Below are 21,233 nucleotides of genomic sequence, written 5' to 3'. Positions count from 1 at the left end.
GGGAGACAGCAACAAAGCAAAATAAATGAATAATATATATATATAAATAAATATATCTATGTGTTTGTATATGAGTGGATGGGCCATTTTTCGTTTGTTTCCTGGCACTACCTCACTGATGTGGGAAGCAGCGATTAAGTATAATGAAGATAACAACCAATGTTTGAAGATTATGAAAATAGGGCCTGTTTTGTCAAAAGATAATATAAAAATCTCCTCTGAAACCCCTGGCCTGTTTTGAATAAAATTTGATAGGGGTGATCCTTGGATAGTCTATTTTCAAGATTGTGTCTGGCAACACTGTTACTAAAAGTAAGAATTTACCACAATAGCCAAAACATTTTTGTGTTATGACAGACTTTCCTAAGATATGAACTGTAGTTATATGAATATGAAGTTTTTGACACGTAACATATTATCTATTTTCTACAAAGTATATGGTTTTAGCTATTTGATTTAGTTTGTTGATAATGGAAGTTGGTTATAATTCGAAAAAAGAAAAAAAAGGCTTTTTTAAAGCCTGGTGAATGATACAGGTTCATGGGAACCAATATTTTCTATACTTATCAGTATCACCTCTGAACTATCAGTGACTGTGGATTATCCTTCTCCATGTTAAGGTGGAAAGTGTTTAGCACAGAATGTTTCATAAAAATTTTTCATGATGGTTAATATGTGTCTCTCATAGGTAAAGAAAGTTATCCCAACATTGCTGCTGAGGATGCTATCATCAGTAACAGTAACACCAGCACTTAAACATATGTGTAAAGCAACAACCTCATCTGTGGCCAACAATGACCTCAGTCTTCCTTTCCCTACCACCCTCCTCTGCCAGCCCAGTGTCTGCCAGGATCATATTCTGAGGATGGGCTGGAGCCATGCACCACCTGTGATCTAGGCCACTATCAGGATGAGTACACCTCCACCAACTGTGCTGACTGCCCTCATGGGACCACCACCTGGAGGCGTGGAAGCTGGGTCATTGAGGAGTGCAAGCGTGAGTTGCAGTGCCCCACTTTAGGAAAATGTCAAATTTTGGGGTATATTAGGGAGAAAAGATAATGAGGGAGAACGGAAGCCTTTATGGAGCATGAAAAGATTCAGAAACTTTATATAGGATTATATAGGAAGGATTGATAATGTGAGATGTGATGGCCCATGACTAGCTTATCTAGAATTAAAATTTTGAGCTTTCAGGGAATAGAAATTTTAAGGAATTTCAAAATGAATGTTAAATTTCTGGGAGATCAGGTACAATTCTGACTAAGTTTAAATTTGATTATTTTTAATGCACGATCTGGCCTAAGGCTTGTAATACTTATGGTATTTGTACATTAAGTAAGGACCAGTCTGTATAGTATGTGTACTTGCAATACTGATTTTGGGCATGTACCAGTAGGTACATATATCCACAAATTCTGACTTTGGGCATGTTAGTTTGTGAAATACGTGTACCTGCATTACTTTACTGACCTCATGCATGTACCTGTATGCTTAAAACCTGGATCTTGGATCTTTCAGGAGAGTATAAAGTTTCAAACTGACAAGGACATTTCAAGATTAATTTCAAAGTCACAAAACTAGTTTACATACATGCCTACATATGTACATTATCTCTTACAAGTAATTTTGACACCTTCATTGGTGGGTAGAATGACGTAGTTCAAAGAACTTCAGTTTCAATCCATGACAAAAAAGTCTTAGAATATAATGGTTTACCTGAAGAAATATGTTCTTTACGTGGAAATTATGTGTTGCTTTTCAACCGAAACTACAATTCATAACTGAGATACAGTTCATGTTCTTTTATATTCTACTTAGTATTCTTTAAGTTATATACTTATCTGATATCTTTCATTTTCACCAATGGCAGCAAAGTGTGCAGCTGGCCAGGTGTCAGAGACAGGTCTGGAGCCATGCTTTGACTGTCCAATAGGCTTCTTTCAGGAGGGGAATGGTCAGACCCAGTGCTTCAGGTAAGGGTGTGGGGGAGGGGACTACACACTTACTGGCTAGATTGAGTGTTTCACAAAGGTGTGTGGGATGAGAGATACCAAATCCAGTCAGACAGAATGCTTAAGGTAGATGTATGGGAGAGAAGAAACCACACCTGCTGGTTAATTCAAGGGCTTTGGGTAGTTGTGTGGAGGAGGAACACCACACCTGCTGGTCAGGCTGAAAGCTTTGCATACGTATGTGGGAAGGACACAGCACCTGCTGACAAGTCCTAGTGCTTCAGGTGGATTTTTGGGAGGGAGGCCACCACACCTGTTGTTACATTGAGTATTTCATGAAGATGTGAAGGGGGGAAAACACCACACCTATTGATCCAAGTGCTTTAGAGAAGGCATAGAGGTTGACAGAGAGGATATAGAACAGGTGTCAAAAAATGGAGGATACAAGGAAATAGGATGAGACCAAATCGGAAAGGGAAGGATGAAGGGCCTGAACATGCAGGAAGGTGAAAGGTGTGCACAGACTAGAGTGAACTGGAGTGATATGGCGTACTGAGTTGACATACTAACGGTGGAATGAACCAGTATTATGAAGTAGACGTGGGATACCAAGGAAAGATCTGAGGGGCTTGACAGTGGATGGGGCTGTGATTTTGAAGCATTACAAATAACATCAAAAGAATGGACTTGCATTATACATGACAGCAAGAGAATGAGTGTGAGTAGATATAGCTTTTCTTCGTCTGCTTCCTGGCGCTACCTTGCTGATGCAGGGATAGGCAATGCTGTTCTCTTTGGGGCAGAGTGGCTCCAGGAATGTCTGTTTTCCTGGTGCTACCTTGTTGAAGCAGGAGATAGCAATGCTGTTTCCTGTGGAGGGGGGGTTGTGCCAGGAATGGATGAAGGCAAGCAGTATGAATATATACATATGTATGTATGATTATGTGTATGTGTGGATGGGCCATTCTTCGTCTGTTTCCTGGCACTACCTTGCTGATGTAGGAAACAGCAATCAAGTATAGTAATTATATATATATATATATATATATATATATATATATATATATATATATATATATATATATATATATATATATGGATAGAGATGTGCGCAGGAGGATGGATGTGCTGGAAATGAGATGTTTGAGGACAATGTGTGGTGTGAGGTGGTTTGATCGAGTAAGTAACGTAAGGGTAAGAGAGATGTGTGGAAATAAAAAGAGCGTGGTTGAGAGAGCAGAAGAGGGTGTTTTGAAATGGTTTGGGCACATGGAGAGAATGAGTGAGGAGAGATTGACCAAGAGGATATATGTGTCGGAGGTGGAGGGAACGAGGAGAAGAGGGAGACCAAATTGGAGGTGGAAAGATGGAGTGAAAAAGATTTTGTGTGATCGGGGCCTGAACATGCAGGAGGGTGAAAGGAGGGCAAGGAATAGAGTGAATTGGAGTCATGTGGTATACAGGGGTTGACGTGCTGTCAGTGGATTGAATCAAGGCATGTGAAGCGTCTCGGGTAAACCATGGAAAGCTGTGTAGGTATGTATATTTGCGTGTGTGGACGTGTGTATGTACATGTGTATGGGGGGGGGGGGGGGTTGGGCCATTTCTTTCGTCTGTTTCCTTGCGCTACCTCGCAAACGCGGGAGACAGCGACAAAGTATAAAAAAAAAAAAAAAAAAAAATATATATATCCCTGGGGATAGGGGAGAAAGAATACTTCCCACGTATTCCCTGCATGTCGTAGAAGGCGACTAAAAGGGGAGGGAGCGGGTGGCTGGAAATCCTCCCCTCTCGCTTTTTTTTTAATTTTCCAAAAGAGGGAACACAGAAGGGGGCCAGGTGAGGATATTCCCTCAAAGGCCCAGTTCTCTGTTCTCAACGCTACCTCGCTAATGCAGGAAATGGCGAATAGTATGAAAAAAAAAATATATATATATATATATATATATATATATATATATATATATATATATATATATATATATATATATATATATATATATAAATATATATTTCATCTATTCATTATACTTGATCGCCGTTTCCCGTGTCAGCCAGGTAGCACCAGGAACAGACGAAGAATGGCCCATCCACTCATAAACAAATATATATACATAAATGCCCATACACACATACATACATACTTATACATATCAATATATTTACATATACATACACATACCAAGACATATACATATATACACATGTACATACTCATGCTTGTCTTCATTCATTCCTGGCCCTACCCCTTCCCACAGGAAACAGCATTGCTACCCCCCTGCATCAGCGAGGTAGTGCTAGGAAAACTGACAAAAAAAGCCACATTTGTTCACAATCAGTCTCTAGCTGTCATGTGTAATGCACCAAAACCACAGCTCCCTGTCCACATCCAGGTCCCACAGACTTTTCCATGGTTTACCCCAGATGTTTCATATGCCCTAGTTCAGTCCACTGACAGCACGTCGCCCACAGTATACCACAACGTTCCAATTCACTCTATTCCTTGCACGTCTCTCACCCTCCTGTATGTTCAGGCCCCAATTACTCAAAATCTTTTTCCCTTCATCTTTCCACCTCCAATTTGTATCTCGCTTCTCCTTCCTCCCTCCACCTCTGACACATATATCCTCTTTGTCAATGTTTCCTTTCTCATTCTTTCCATATGCCCAAACCATTTCAACACACCTTCTTCTCTCTCTCTCCCTCTCTCAGCCACACTCCTTTTATTTCCTCTGGGGTAGGGTAGCTAGATGCCATTCGGTAAACATGTGATTGTTCAAGACAATATATATATCTGTGTATGTATATGTATGTATACGCTGAAATGTATAGGTATGTATATAAGTGTTTATGAATATGCAAGTGTATGTGGGCCATTCTTTTGTCTCTTTCTTTGTGCTACCTCTCTAATGTGGGAGACTGACAAAGTATGATAAAAAATAAAAAAATAAAATATATATGAGAATGTTGTGTGGCTGTTAAACTGATCCAAGCATCCTGCCAACCCACAGGTGCCCAGGGGGAGCTAACACACACCAGACTGGCACCACCTCCATCTACGAATGCCAGGGAGTTTCCCAAGGTGACCAGGTATGTCCATAATCCATCTGTTACCACATGTACCCTTATGTTACCTAAATCCAGCTGATATAGGAATAATAAACCCCAAGTGACTTAATAAGGACATGTAATCTTTCGTACAAGTTATTAGTGTATGACTGGCAAAGATAAAGAAGGATGACCTTCAAGAGATAAGTTTTGGGGAATGTTAAAAAATGTTACATAACACAAATTTTATCTTATTGATTGATATTTAGCTTAGAAAAATGAATTTATTGTTAGGTATATTTTTATCTGATGGATTTGACCTGTCGCACTAGCCCCAATTAGTATTTAAAATTTTTCCCTGGTAACCATTAACAAACTTACACAAGGTAATAATCTTTACCAAGTATCCAAACAAGTTCAAAATTGATTTTAGATAATTTCCTCTCTGTTCTAATGTTTACCTAAAGGTCTGTAACCTTAGGTAGCTAATTCCACCATGTCCTCACAGGCAGCATACACCAATCTGCAGGCTTTGGACATCAATGACTGTTTTAGTGTTCCCTGTCTCAATCAGGGGTCCTGCACCCCCATGGACTTTGGTTATGTCTGCCTCTGCCTCGCTGGTTACACTGGTGAGTACTAACGCTCTACTGACCACTCACATACCACCTTGTCTAAATAAAATTCTTTATAATCTCTTGAGATAGACCCTGTCTGACTTGTTTTGACACTTTATAACTTCATCTAACCTGCAGCTAGTCTCAGCCACAGAAATTTTACTTGCCCACTTGAGCTTTAATGCTCTGTATACAAGTAATATGAGTCTAACTTTGTTCCGGCTAGACTGCTTACCCTTACGACATTATTTTTATGTCCCTTGTTTGACTGCACTTACATCTACTTTTATAAGCCCTTTTTTATATAAGCCCTGTTATCTACCCCAGATCCCATCTTACACTAGCCTTTGCTTACCACAGGTCAGCAGTGTGAGTCTGAGGTGGATGAGTGTGAGAGCGAGCCCTGTTACAACAATGGCACCTGCCTCGACATGCTTGATAACTTCCACTGTGATTGTCCACCAGGGTTCTCAGGATCTCAATGTGAGATTGATATTAACGAGTGTGACCCTGATCCCTGTATGAATGGGGCAACCTGTGTTGACATCGTTGATGCCTTTAAGTGCATTTGTCATTCAGGATATACAGGTCAGTAGTGAAAAATAAACACAGTTCTATTGCATACCACTATATTCATATTTGCTTGTTTTAGTGAACATTATCTAGCATACTTATTTGTTAATAAGGTCAGGTGAGTTGATACGGCAGGTTAAAAGAACCTGTGTCTTGAAAGATGCAAGAGGAGAAGAGAGCTGAGGGTGGGTTGCTGGAGATGGAAACCTCAAGCTCTTTAGTGGGGCCATGAAGAGGAATAATGAAGGCTAATCAAAAAAGCAGACATTGTAGTGATGTTAGATCATATCAAAATGATAACTTCACTCATGATGTTGGATCTAGATATGTGTATACCATTTTCAGTTTTCTATACACTTTTTTTACCAATGCCTTCCTGAAAGTGTGCCTGATTTCTTAATCTAGAGTGAAGACTTAATTTCCTGGCTATCTATTTCAATCTTCATGTATTTGTGCCTGAGTTTATACACCATTCAGTTGATTACTTAATAAAAAGTATAATCCAGTTTCGATTTTCTACAATTTTAGTACCTTAATGATGTAACTTCCTGATGATCTTAGACGAAGTAAGTATCTTTCTGATGATCCGCGAGGATGTTAGTAGCTTTCTGATGATCTAAGCTTTCTGTTGACCCTTGAGGATGTTAATAGGTTTATGACAATCTTAGAGTATGTTAATAACTTCCTGAAACTTTTATATCCTTCAGTACATCTCACTTCCCAGCAGCAGATTGTGTGGTGATGACTTGGTTGTTGGCCCACAGGTGAGGTGTGTGACAGGGACATCGATGAGTGTGCAGGCACCCCTTGTGCTGCTGGAGCCACTTGTCAGGATCTCCTCAATGACTTTGCATGTGTCTGTCCTCCTGGGGACACTGGTCGCTTCTGTGAAGTCCACATTAATGAGTGTGAGTCCTCACCCTGTGCCCATGGCCTCTGTCTTGATCTCATCAATGAGTTTAGGTGAGTTTTGGAAAGATAACTCAAGTTAATTTTGTTTTTAGTTCCTTCATCAAGTGATCTCATCACTAGCTCATATTCAGGCTATCTATTTCATTCATTGTATATTTGGGCCTGAGTTTGCACACCTTTAAAGTGAACCATTCTATTGAGTACTTGATAAAAAGTATCATCCAGTTTCGATTCCCTAGGATTTTAGTACCTTTAGTACTTTCCTGTTTGCTCTATGTAAGTTTCTGAATATTGGCAGCAGAATGGTTTCTGCTTCTAGCACTTGAGATTTGACAATGATATTACCTAATACGATGAACTCCTGTTTATCCATGATCAGTTATGGAGAACCCGAAACAATGGCATCATTCAAATTTTCCCTGTACAGATAAGACCCACAGACTATGACATCAGTCAATCCCCATACTGATAAAAAACAAAACAGAGGCTTCATTCAATTTTCCCATCATGTATCAGAATATTTATCTGTACAGTAACTGGTCATTAATTTTATATAATGCCTAAAATTAATAAGTAATCAATGAATCAATGTTTTCTAAGAAATGCCATTAAAGGAGAGCAACTGGATGATTTCTTATACCTCCCTCCAGACTTGTTTTAACACAATATTAATTGTGATATGGTTAGGTCTAGTCTTCCTTTACCCATTTCCCTCACCATTAGATGCATTCCAAAGATAGTATTATTATCGTAATCACTTTAAAACTCTTGGAATTACAATAATACATAGTTCATTATGATTCATTATGCACAAAATACCCTATGCACATTATGGACAGATTTTAATGTAGATTATCAAAATGAAGCACTAAAACTGTTGTACAATCATATGCAAAATTATCACATCATGCAGTACTGTATTGTAATTAATATGAATGAACACCACACACTTTTCCATCGGTTATCAAATTAAAAGTTTAATAAATGTGTACTTTCTGATGTACACATACACTAAAATCACCAGTTTTTTTTTTTAATTACTTACAAATGCAAATGGTATGGCATTTGTGCAGTATTCATGTGCGTATCCAAGTTTAATGTACCTAAACAACAGTTATGCAGTGCCCATCTGTACTTACCTCCACTCTTTGAGGTTTGACTTAAATTGGATGTCTGTTTTCTATTAAAGTTGACGAAGTCCTGCCAATAAGTGTAGAGCAATTTATTTACTCATCATAATAAACTTCAGAGTATATAAGCAACACACGTAGAGTAGCAGTTACCGTTACTAACTGTCATGCATGCACAGCCACCCAGAATCATACCTGCATAAGTTCAAATCTTGGTCTTGGCAGCTGGTATACAGTCCACCCAGCTGTTCATCCTACCTTAGGCGTTTGTTGATAAAATGGGCACCTGGCATAGGATAGGGATGTGTTTGTGTGTGTGTGTGTGTGTGTGTGTGTGTGTGTGTGTGTGTGTGTGTGTGTGTACATATACACACAGAAATAGACATGGTTGGTTCATATATACAAGGTCAAGAGACATGGAAACACAAGTGTAAAGCTCTCCCTCTAATACACAAATAGTAACCACATTACAGCATATTTGCAAAAATGTGTTCAGAAATATTTCCCAGGAATGTATCCACACCATTCTTAAGTACAGCATATTTGCAAAAATGTGTTCAGAAATTATCCCCAGGAATGTATCCACACCATTCTTAAGTCTAAGGTAAAGTTGGTTCTATTTACAATAGTTTCATTTAGAGCAACACTTTCAAGAATTCATCTAATACGTTAAATAAGAAGTTCCTTTACATTTTAGTGCAAGGCAATAATCTTTTTTTTGTTCTATTTGAGATGAAGCATGTCTATTATTTTTCTGTAATTTCCAGTTGTCAATTTTTATTCTCTCTAATACAGTAGTGTCCCAACATAAGACGGTTTGACATAACAATTTCGATGTGGGGTGGGCACCTAAGTTACTCCCATTCTTTCATTATAACATGAGCTGTCGCAATATAACGTGAGCCCAGCTGGCTGTGCGCCATGGGGTGCCGATGCTGCGCATGCCACGCTGCTCAACACGTCGGTTATCTGCTAGCATTTAAAGAGTAAGGATGCATCGTTTGGCACTTGTATACTTCTACACTTCTGTCCGCTTGAACCAGTCATTTCTATGCCTAAGCGTCCAGCGAGTACTTTTACTACAAGTGAGCTTGTTCAAAATGTTGATAGAACTTGAACACAGGCCTACCGCCTCAGCAGTTGCTCAAGGTTATGGCGCTAATGAAAGTAGCATCTGCACTAAAAACAGGAAAAGCAAATCAATCAGGAAAGCCTTTCCTAAGACATCTATTTCAGAGTGGCAATGCATCTCAGGATGCTGACATATGCGAAGATGCTTGTCCATTTAACCCTTTCCCTACCCTAAAAATTCAAGAATCTCAAGACTAATGGGAGGAGTTTTTATTCTTGAAATAGTGAAGATTACTTTAATAAAATGTGGATAAAAATATAGGAATAAGTTTGGCTCATGTCCAACAGCATAATTACAAGAAATAGTATAATGTATTCATCCAGCACATTCTCCAACACAGCCGTGCTCAACACTGCTACACATAGCACACTGGGTTTTTTCTATCATGATTCCTACAAAACTACCTTATTCTCAAAATTCAGTGTAATAATTTTAAGAAATATTATCTTACATGTAGACAGCATTATCTGAAGAGGGTCATAAGGGTGCATGTGCTAGCCTACCAGCCAGCTAGTCTTTTCCATTTGTATTACCCATGGGTCACACTGTTGTGCTTCACAGGTTGACTTAAAATGCAAATATGATGCCTTGTACCAACACTGAATGGTATGAGCCCCCTTCTTTTATCCAAAAGCTGTGTGTGTGAGCCTGGCTACACTGGTAAGACTTGTGAAGTGGATGTGGATGACTGTGCCACTCAGCCCTGCACCAATGGAGCCACATGCACTGACTGGATCAACGGTTTCTCCTGTACCTGCAGACCAGGCTTCACCGGCAAGCTCTGTGACACTGGTGAGAGCCCGAGTCACTTTGATCAAAGATATGATGATGCTCTAAATGCCAGCATTCAAAAATATGGTTCCTGGACTAAAAAGAACCTCCTGATGTCTGAAAATTACTGTTTTAATGAACTTTACTGGTGAACAGTCTTACCCATAAATAAAACATCTTCAAAACAACTTGCAAAAATAATTTAGTGACAATTTGACAATCTTTGCATGGGGAGTAATTTCAAGATGATATCCCCAATATCTTGCAATACAGCACTTAAGGCACTATCATGACTTATCAGTGATTGCATACATTAAATAGCAGACATTATTCTTTATAAATGGGATATAACTGGGTTAGTGTTAATTCCAGATATGATATGAATGTGATGTTAAATTGCATATACTTCCTCTCATTTGACATAATTCATACTGTATAAATGAATAAGAAAGTAAGCAGCATAATATTACTATCATCTTATTTGTAGTTGGTAATCTAGGGGAACATATACTACTTTTGTTTACAAACATAATTTTTCTCTACCTGGAAATGATTATCTGTTTTCTCCTAGAGATGCCGACGGACTTCGTGATGGAGTTTCCATCCTCAGGCATCCTCGACTATGTTTCCCTTGAGGGATTTAAGCAACCTCTCACTGCTGTGAGTTGCATGAAATGTTTGATAAAGTTTCAGATAAAGTTATCAGGTTTAGGCATGTAGTTATCAATTAGTGTATGTATCTTTAGAGAAACATATTTGTTGTTGAAAGTAAAGTTTTTTCTCTTATTCTTTATGCTTTTTAAGTTATTCAGATTATAACAGCATTTGCTGTACTATGTAGCTGTTCAGTTAAATTTTCAAGACTAATCCGCTTTCTCCATTTTTCTCATATCTCCCCCTACCCTATGGCAGGCATCATTGTGCTTCTGGATGCATTCCAATGACCGGGAAAACTATGGTACACCCTTCAGCTATGCAACAGATGACCAAGACAATGCATTCACCGTCACAGACTACAATGGGTGAGTCCTAGGATGTTATCTTTTACGTTGGCTCTCTTGTATTGGTGAGAGGATGTAATCAAGGACTATGACTAAGAAATGTACAATGGAGTAGATATAAAAGTCACTGCAGCCATCCAGTATTTGTGGAAAAAAAAGACAATTCAAAACTTTTACATGAGTTTATCAGGAACAAACTCCTACTGAAGGAGCAACTAATCAGGCTAGGGAACCCAAAGGGAAGAATTCTTGAGGAAGAAGAAAATTTATGAGATGATTGATACGTTCAAATATGTTTTCACTGTAAAAGACAGAAATGAGCAAGAATGACCACGGTGGGGGGAAGGAGTGATGAATTCATGGAACATATAGTAATCAACAGAAATGAAATAAAGGCTATCAATACAACTTGACCTACATAAAGCTGAAAGTGCTGATGAAGTTCCCCCACAGATGCTGAAAGAATATGTGAAAGCATTCAACATACTAGAAATGTTGTTCAATAAGCTATGAATGGAAAGTGTAGTTCAAGAGATGTGGAAAAGGGCAAGAATGCCTATGTTTGAAAAAAGGGTATCACGACACACAGGTCAACCTCACTAACAAGTGTGCTTATAAAACACTGATAAAAGTAATCAGAAAGCAAGTGAATGACTGTTTGCAGAAAAGAAACTTTCTAAGTGGGGAAACAACAAGTTTTAGAGAAAGGAAGTCATGCACAACCAACCTTGTACACTTCCATGGCTGGGTGAGCTTCACAAAGCTCCTCATTAGAGGTTGATGAAAAAGCTACATCTACAGACATGGTGTGTGGGCTCTTTCTCTGGATAGAAGACTATCTAATTGGAAGAGAGCAAAGAACACAGGTAAGAGACATCCTTGAAGTGGGCTGGGGTTGCAATTGATATGCCACAGGGCTTGGGTCCACCATTATTCCTTCAAGTTTCTATATCAGCTGAATTATACTGATTTGGAACAATTTTCCAAGAATGCAACACCAAGGTAAACAAAGGCCATAACAAAAAGCTAGATCAAAAGCTTGTCATAAAGCATGCTAAGAAAGTACTAGTTTGATGTTAGGGTAGTGGATAGATGGTTTTTGGTTATAGGTTACAGCCCCAGGAATACTTTTCTAGATGTCAAGCGTAATGCACCGAAACCACAGCTCCCTATCCACATCCAGACTCCACAGACCTTTCCACAGTATACCCAGATGCTTCACTCCACTGACAGCACGTCGACCTCAGTATACCACATCGTTCCATATCACTCTATTCCTTGCATGCCTTTCACCCTCTGGTATGTTCAGGACCCGATCGCTCAAAATCTTTTAAAAGTTTCTCAGAATAATGTCACTCAACATCTTCCATTCAAAAAGTAACAGATATGTTCACTGAAGGTAATTAACTTTAATTACAGATGTTGACACTAGCCAGTGTACGAAAAAAGTGAACTCTATTTATGTTCCAGATTTGTCGTGTATGTTAATGGTGACAAGCGTATCACAGATGTACGAGGCAATGATGGGTTGTGGCACTTTATATGTGTCACCTGGGCCAGTCAGAACGGTACCTGGGCTGTTTACCTTGATGGTGGACTCAGGGATAGGGGCAGTGGCCTGGCTGCAGGATCTGCCATTGAAGGTAAAGTATGGACAATAGTGAGGGACAAATATGAGGGGATTGTATATAGGTTAGGATTAGTGTATTGAGCATTCATTAATCTTATTGGTTATTCATTAATCTTATATTATTATTATTGTAATATATATATTATATATATATATATATATTATATATATTGTAGTATTTAATAGTAAATTTGGTATGTATTTTTTAGATATCTGGAGTGGATCCGGCGTGGATGGAACCAGAGCGAAGTGATCATAGGATGAGAGGAGAAATGGAATGGCCTAGACCTGCGTGAAGTCTGATACATTCCGAAAGCAAAAAGGATATTGAAGATACCAACAACGTTTCCATGGTTTGCGAGGCAGCGGCTATGCTTGTTGTCACTGCAGGAGGTAGGATGTGCACCTGTACAATGACTCCAATTACTGTTGTGTGACGTGCTTTCCCATCCGGTAAGTAATCTAGGCACGATGCAATAAAAAATTGTTCATCGATCACCGTTTTGGTATCTCTGCACATATGTTCCCTCGACCGGAAGATTACTCTGGTCATATCTCTCTCACTGCATTCTCCATGGCCAACAGTTCGAAACACCCTCTTTGCTCTACCACGCTTTTTTTTTCCATCTCTTCTTACGTTATTATGTAACACTCAAAAATTGTCCTCAAAATTCATTTCCGGCAATCTCCTTGGCACTCTACATAGCCATGCTCGACATAATTGTTGGAACATATTCCTCGAACTACCATTTGCTTGAGATAGTGTTCTGACTTCCAAATTTTCAGGTCAAATTTTCGCCCTCCCACCTATGATCCACTTCGTCCATGGTTCCATCTGACAGATCCACTCCAGATATCTAAACTTCATTCTCAGTTTCTCATTCAAACTGCACTCCAATGATGTGACACTATGGTGATCCGTTAACCTGGTTTATCTCATTATCTGAATCTGCTTTGAAGCCGTTACCAAACTCAGTCACAGCTTCTGAGTTTCTATCGTGTCAGGACGTGTATCATCACGAACAACAAGGTGCTTGTCCATGCTTCTTCCCACAGCTATCCTTGGCCGCTCTTCAGGAAAAAATAAAATATACTTCTTATAATATCCATAAATAATATTAAAAACATATGATCATAATATATCCCCTGCGAATACTAATTCATGCGTTAATTAAGTTTAGCTCTGTCTAGCAGTATCAAGTGCAACTGAATAAAGAATTTTAATAGTTCAACAAGTTGCCTACCCTGATTTTCTTATGCCATTCAATCTACCCCCATCCATGATCATACATATGTTGCACATAGGATCCAATTAACTAATCCCTTGCCATTGATAAAGTCATTTCGTAACATACATTCTTCAAGCTAAACACCTGATGTCATCAAGTACTACACTTCTAAATCCCCTGTGCTTTCACCCCTGTAGTATTTGTAATGGGATTCATTTACTATTTTGGCCTAAATATAATTATTGGGTGGAATTTTGAATGGAGAAAATGGAGGAAGAAATGTTTTAGATACTTGGATGGAATGTCTCTCGGCAGCGGATGGAACATGGAAGGAAGTGGTAGGGGTGACGGGGGGGAAGAAGCCTCCTGGGAGCTTTGAAGATGGTGATATGTCAACTTCTGGCGATAGGTAAGCCAAAGATGGATGTTGAAGGCATAGCGGTGTCCAACAGTTGATGGTTGGAGGCTGGGCTAGCAGTTCCAAGCGGCAGGAAGTGACTGAAATGTAGTATTTTAGTAGATGTTTGTGTAGGGGTTTGATCGAGTAAGTAACATAAGGGTAAGAGATGTGTGGAAATAAAAAGAGCGTGGTTGAGGGAGCAGAAGAGGGTGTTTTGAAATGGTTTGGGCACATGGAGAAAATGAGTGAGGAAAGATTGACCAAGAGGATATATGTGTCGGAGGTGGAGGGAACAAGGAGAAGTGGGAGACCAAATTGGAGGTGGAAAGATGGAGTGAAAAAGATTTTGTGTGATCGGGGCCTGAAGATGCAGGAGGGTGAAAGGAGGGCAAGGAATAGAGTGAATTGGATCGATGTGGTATACCGGGGTTGACGTGCTGTCAGTGGATTGAATCAGGGCATGTGAAGCGTCTGGGGTAAACCATGGAAAGCTGTGTAGGTATGTATATTTGCGTGTGTGGACGTATGTATACACATGTGTATGGGGGTGGGTTGGGCCATTTCTTTCGTCTGTTTCCTTGCGCTACCTTGCAGACGCGGGAGACAGCGGAAAAAAAAAAAAAAAATATATATATATATATATATATATATATATATATATATATATATATATATATATATATATATATATACACATATATGTATATATATTCTTTTTTATGTTTGAGGCTTAGAGAGTCAGACTATGAGTGAGTGCAAGCTGGAACTAAAAGAAATTTGAATAGTATTACAGTATGTACAGTACCACTGGTATTTTCTTATGCCACTGTCAGAATCTTACCCCCCATAGACCATGGGATCAGTAACTTTGTTGCAGCAGATCAGGATCCAATTAACTAATCCCCTTGCCATAGGAAAAGAATGCCACAATCAGTAACTACCTAATCCTTCTCTTTAACCCTAGAGTCAGTTTAGAAGATACTACAGTCAGGATTCTTAGAATCCCTCCCTTGGCTAGAGCAACCAGAACAGTAGTGCTGTAGGCTGGATTCAGTTTATCCCTATTTTGGCCTCAGAATCAGATATCCTGACTTGACTGCTTGAATTTCTATCTCAGCCATAGGGTTAGGAACACTTATACTACACTTAGGATTGAACTGATCCTCTCAATGGCTGCAGGATCAGGGACACTGGTACTAGGGCAGGAGCAAGATCACCGCGGGGGAAGCTACAGCCCTCAGGAAAGCTTTATAGGAGAGATGACTCATGTCAACTTCTGGGATGAGGTTCTGTCCCAAGCATACATCGAGACTGCCTTTAGCCGGTGTGACAGATATGTAGGCACCATCATAGGCTGGCCAGACTTCCAAGCTGGCATAAAAGGACATGTCACAGTAGGTAACATTTTTTAAGTACATTTTCATAAGCAGGGGACAGTGTGACTGTTAACAAACCATCCATGAAAAAAGATGGGAACTTTTTTATGCTGCCTGTGTAACATGAGAGAAACTTAAGGATAACTCTGTCTGTTACTACTGTCATCCATTTCTCTGTCATCTATCTGTTGTCCAGCAAAACACTGAACCTTGAAATTAATCTTGGTCATAACTTGAAAAGTCTAAATCAGAAACTCATTAAACTTTATACGCTGGTTTCCCAGAATGTAAAATTCAAAGGGCATAAGACCTCATGACCCCATTTTTAGATTCTGGCTGAATTATGCCACTTATAAAAAGGTTTAACCAGGAACCTTACCTTCAGACCATGGTCATAATCTTAGATCAGATATTCATTAATATTTATAATGTTGTTTCCAGGCATCTTAAGAAATGAATGATAAAAGACAACTACAGGTTGTACCTCTTTAATCCAGCAACCAAGGGACCTGGCCACTGCAGGACCACAGAAAATGCTGGAAAACTGAAATTGACCCCTTAGTCATACACAGTTGATGATCCGATCTCAAAGTACTCACACAGTCTTTACAGAAGTTCCTCTATCTAATTTTTTCAGTAACTCCTCCTTTTCAAGCATAGATAATGATTTACGCTTATGCTTATTGGCACTAGCATCATCTTGTGCACCTCTTGGTCTCTTGGATGACATCCTGAAGGGCTAAAGTACAGCTAAATATAAGAAATCAACGGGACTGTTAGATAGCTCATCTGCAGAGTAAACAAATTTTGGTGCCTTAGCACTCCTAATAGCACCACCTTAGTGGCAGATCCACAAACTAATAACTAAGTACAACAGATTCAAAATATGCTGGACCATGGGAGTTGCCAGACCACAGAGAGCTGGACTAGAGAGGTACAACCACTATCGTGTAGTTTGGAATTTGCCTGAATCATGCTTTTTATGAAAAGGTCTAAACTGGAACCTACCTTAAAACACAACCTTGGTCATTATGTGAAAAGCCTGAATCAGATGCTCATTGTACTTTATACAGTTGTTAATCAGCATCTAAAGGACTGAATGGCAAAGGATCCATAATTCTAGTACAGATTTTACATGAATTATTCAACTTACTGTGCTGCCCCTGTAGCATAACAAAAACATACACATTGCCTTTTCCATTGTTGTGAGCTGTCTGGTCATCAGTTATTCATAATCTGTTGTCATACGCCAGACTTGAACTTGCAACTAAACCCTGGTCAGAACTTGAAAACTCCTAAATATTATACCCTCATCTCCACATACACTCATTTTTGCAATTCCAGACTGTGACTTCTCTTTCCAAACATTCATCAGTGCTTACATAACCTTCATCCCATCACCTACCCTATGATTTACCTCAGCACCCACATTTCCATTTATATCAGCAAAATCTGTGTGCATGTTTTATCCAGTTCATTGTTAGAAGTATATTTGTTCATGTAATGATGGCACCTACCTATCTGTATCCAACTAAGATCTATAATACTCACCACTGATTATTCAACATTACACTTGTAATCTATTATGAAAAATCACAGCTTTTTTCAAATACCACAGATTTAACCTTAATTCTTTTTAACAAATTTTTCAGGGAAACAAAAGTCTGTTTGAGAGATAAATAAAAGTTCCTGGATACTTTATTCACCCTCAGCAGTTTGTAATATGAGGTTAGATGAAACAACTCTCTAAAAGTTGACAAAGTAGCTATCAAATCTATTTTGATCAGTGGCCTCTAGTTAACTGAAATATTCGGATGTTATTGAGACAGTATTTCTACCAGTTCTTATTTCACTCAATAACTACGCTGTAAGGGGACTTGCATATTCCATGGAACACCCTTCCAGTTTTAATTGAATATTGTGTACATGGGAATATGAACTGGTGGATAAATATTGTACAGATTATGCAATTCCTATTACATCTAAACTTGAATGAGATGTTTTCTAGAAAATGCTTTCAAGAAAATAAAGACTCCATGAATAAAACAAAGAAGCACATAATTTCTGTTAAACTTTTCACTGCATAGTTAGTTTTCAAAGGGTACCTCAAATATCTAGTTATCTGTTGAAGAATAAAAGCCCTTATATAGCATTTCATTTTTCCAGCTTAACTTTAAGATGATAGAAATACCTTGAAATCTAATAAAAACATGAAAATAGCATTTTTTTTTAGAAAAAATATAAAAATATTTTCCATTATACTCAGATTGATAAGAATGATACAGCATCAAGCTTAAAGTATTCTAGAAATGAGTGATTCCAGTATAAAAGCAGAATAATCAAGAATATGTAAAAAGAAATTACATTATATGGCCTTATATATCTATTCTTTCCCATTTATCTGACTTTTCCAGCATCAGCAAAGTAGTGCCAGGAACAAATATAGAAAAGGCCTCATTCACTCACATCCACTCTCTATCATGTATAATGCACCAAAACCAAAGCCCCCTGTCCATAATCATACCCTGCAGACCTTTCCAACACTGTAGATTCAGACACTGTATACTCAACTGTCCCAGCAAAATTTCTATATTACATCAAGAATCTCTTGATGAAGAATTTACCATCAGTCAACATATTCTTCCATCTAATGAGATATCTTTCCACAGGTAAAGAGTTCCACATTCTGCCATGGTTGTGGGGTGCCATCAGTTCCCCCAGACGGAAGTATACAACAGAGTGGATCAGACCCAGGAGCAAAGGTTACTATCTCATGTGACAGAGGTTTCAAGTTGTACCGCGGTGATGATGAGCGTACTTGCCTCATCTATGGTATTTGGTCTGGTGATGAGCCTGAATGTCGACGTGAGTGGTGCAATTATGTGTTTTTTAAACAGTAGTTAGTATGAATATTCTGATATACAGTCTAAGTATGGTGATGTATCTGATGACCAGACCCTTTAAGTCCCCTTAAGTCCAGCTTATCAAAATATTATGATGAAATTCACATGAATGCAACAATTCAAGCCTTAGTGTAGCATGGCAACCCTATTAGGGACATGTGATTAAAGTGATTAGTTAAACTATGAGTGCTAGAATTAGATGATTCAGGACACGAGTGGGGTCTATAGCTGACTCTTCTCAGGTTATTAGCACTTCATTTGATTGGTGTGACTCCATATGCTCTTCCTAAGGGTATCAAAAAAAATCCTTCATTTTTTTGGTGGCCATCTTAATGATTCTCCATTCTTTGTTCTAACAATTGACACTAAAACATGATATGCATTTGTTGATCAATATTCAATCTCAAATGTCTTCTTCTCTGGCGTCCCCATCAGGTGTTTCATGTGGCTTTCCTGGGTACCTGCTGAATGGCCATGTTGAAGGCAATAGCTACAGCTACGGTGACACTGTTAGCTACACATGCAATCCAGGCTTCTTCCTGGTGGGGTACACAGAAAGGACATGCCAGTCAGATGGTGAATGGAATGGCGAGCGGCCCCAGTGTGAAGGTGAACACAACTTAATCTCGATACATTGGAAACAGTGATGATATACTTGTTGAATTTGGTGTGCTAAAGGGGTGGGTTGTCCTCACTGCGATGACTGTTTACTGAATTTCACTGTACTGGAGAAAATAGCTCTCTTTACTATGGTAGCTTAATTTATGTTTTCAAGAATGAAGGTAACCACCCATTTTATCTTATTATTTCCAAAGTATGAAAAAAAATCAGTTATAGGTGCTGTTTCCCATGTTGAATAAGAGAAAGGGATCTGCAAGTTGTCTTTGCTTACATCTTACTCTGATAGCCCCTAGAGTAAGTAGGGCACATAATTCAGTGTTTATTGGCTTAATTAGTTGTAGCTTGTCAGTTTTTGGTTAAGATTACTGAAAAATTCCTTGTTGTTTTCTAATATTGAAACAAAAGATTTTTGCTTTAAAAATCTGAACCTTTACCTTCATTACAGCTTTCTTTTTCAGTCAGATTTTGATCATACATCACACAGTGGGTATATAACCATTTGGCATCATGATGAACAGCGTGCAGTTTGAAATTGTACCTCGGGTAATGAGTTCTGTGTATAACCCTTGAAATGATGGGGAAATTGATTATGACTTCACTGCTTAATTTTTTAAACCTGTTCATCTCGGGCTTAAAATTTTAGGCAACAACACCAAAGGTAGATCATAGGTATTTAACCACTTAAGTGTCTTGACGACATTGGTGCTGCACGCTGTACTTTGGATCTCCTTTACAGTCTGTTGTAATGTATATCAAAACATTTCTTTTTCCCTTGTGTATAAAAATATTTTACATTTAGTTGTATATATTTCTTTCCTTATGTAGTTTTCTGATTACAGCCTAGACAATATATCCATCCCTAACTCCATTGGGAGAAGATTGTTATAACTGCATCCTTCAAAGATGATATTCATAACTTAGGGTCATTTCACTGTGCCTATTTGTTTTGAGCTGAATCCTGTCGATGATGTATCTGACAAATATTGCTACCTTCAGGTCTCTAGTGGTTGTCAACAGTACTGAATACTGTACTTCATCTTCACCTCACAATTCTACTGAGAGTATCCATATGTGTAGGCATGATTTGAGGCCCTTAGGTTCAAAATCTACATACTGAACTATCTTACCTTACTCTCCCACTTGAGAGACCTCTTAAATGGTGGCTCCTACAGCACTCAGAAAGCTAGGCACCTCCAACTGGCAGCACTACTAGCAAACAAATTTTGTTTGATGGGTGCTTGGTTCTGTGTAGAGGGCAGGACAAATGAGAAGTAGGAGTTTAGTCTCTTCAGTTTGGAACCTGCACCTTGGAAAGGACAGATCTTGTTCTATGTAGAACAGATGTTTGTAATGCTGGAAAGAAGGGTGTTGCACAGAATAAAGGTCAGAAAGAATAAATCTTACATGTCTTCAATGAGTAGTTTCAGATAGGTGTGCCTTTTAAGATTGGGTTGAGGGGTGGTTTGTTAGCTCTTGTTGTCATTACAGCATAAAAGCATTCTGTTCATGTTGTATTTGTTGCAGGAGGGTGGGATCTGTCAGTGTAAACTGCTGAAATAAAAGCAAGGGAGAGCTTTTTGTTAATCCATAGGGTTTGGAGGTTGGTTATGGAGTGGTTTGGATGAGATGGGTCTGATGCTGTTGCAAAGAATTGGGTGCAGAACATGTTAAGGTTAGACTGTATAGAAAGCATTTCATCTTCATAGAGTTGAAGTTGACTGTTTATGTTTACTTTGCAGCCTGTAATTGTTCTGAGTGCTCTGCTTAGTTTGGCTTTAGTTTTATGTTTGCTTTTGAAATGGTAGAGGACAGCTAGATGAGGCATAGTTTTCAGAAGAGTGGATGAACTGTTCTCAGAAGATACTCTGGGATTCTCTTTCTTGTCTAGAACTAGTAATGGTAAGTATTCTGAGGGAATTTAGTTTATATATATGT

General features: G+C 38.7%; 1 protein-coding gene across 2 annotated transcripts in view; it reads left to right on the top strand.

The window, feature by feature from the left end:
* The window catches only part of LOC139764325 (sushi, von Willebrand factor type A, EGF and pentraxin domain-containing protein 1-like), a 99,611-nt gene that overhangs the window by 45,617 nt on the left and 32,761 nt on the right, over positions 1–21,233 (top strand). For both annotated transcript variants that reach the window (XM_071690833.1, XM_071690832.1), the window contains exons 20-32: positions 836–997; positions 1,874–1,976; positions 4,967–5,045; positions 5,512–5,635; positions 5,981–6,208; positions 6,958–7,156; positions 10,002–10,159; positions 10,710–10,798; positions 11,051–11,160; positions 12,610–12,782; positions 15,578–15,792; positions 18,444–18,639; positions 19,113–19,286. In XM_071690833.1, the coding sequence (XP_071546934.1) occupies positions 836–997; positions 1,874–1,976; positions 4,967–5,045; positions 5,512–5,635; positions 5,981–6,208; positions 6,958–7,156; positions 10,002–10,159; positions 10,710–10,798; positions 11,051–11,160; positions 12,610–12,782; positions 15,578–15,792; positions 18,444–18,639; positions 19,113–19,286 (2,010 nt within the window). The remainder of the gene's footprint in view (positions 1–835; positions 998–1,873; positions 1,977–4,966; positions 5,046–5,511; positions 5,636–5,980; positions 6,209–6,957; positions 7,157–10,001; positions 10,160–10,709; positions 10,799–11,050; positions 11,161–12,609; positions 12,783–15,577; positions 15,793–18,443; positions 18,640–19,112; positions 19,287–21,233) is intronic.

Source organism: Panulirus ornatus, chromosome 49 (genome assembly GCF_036320965.1).
Source record: "Panulirus ornatus isolate Po-2019 chromosome 49, ASM3632096v1, whole genome shotgun sequence".
In the NCBI taxonomy this organism is placed as follows: domain Eukaryota; kingdom Metazoa; phylum Arthropoda; class Malacostraca; order Decapoda; family Palinuridae; genus Panulirus; species Panulirus ornatus.
Note: the sequence above shows the minus strand (reverse complement) of the source record. Positions and strands in the feature narration are given on the sequence as shown.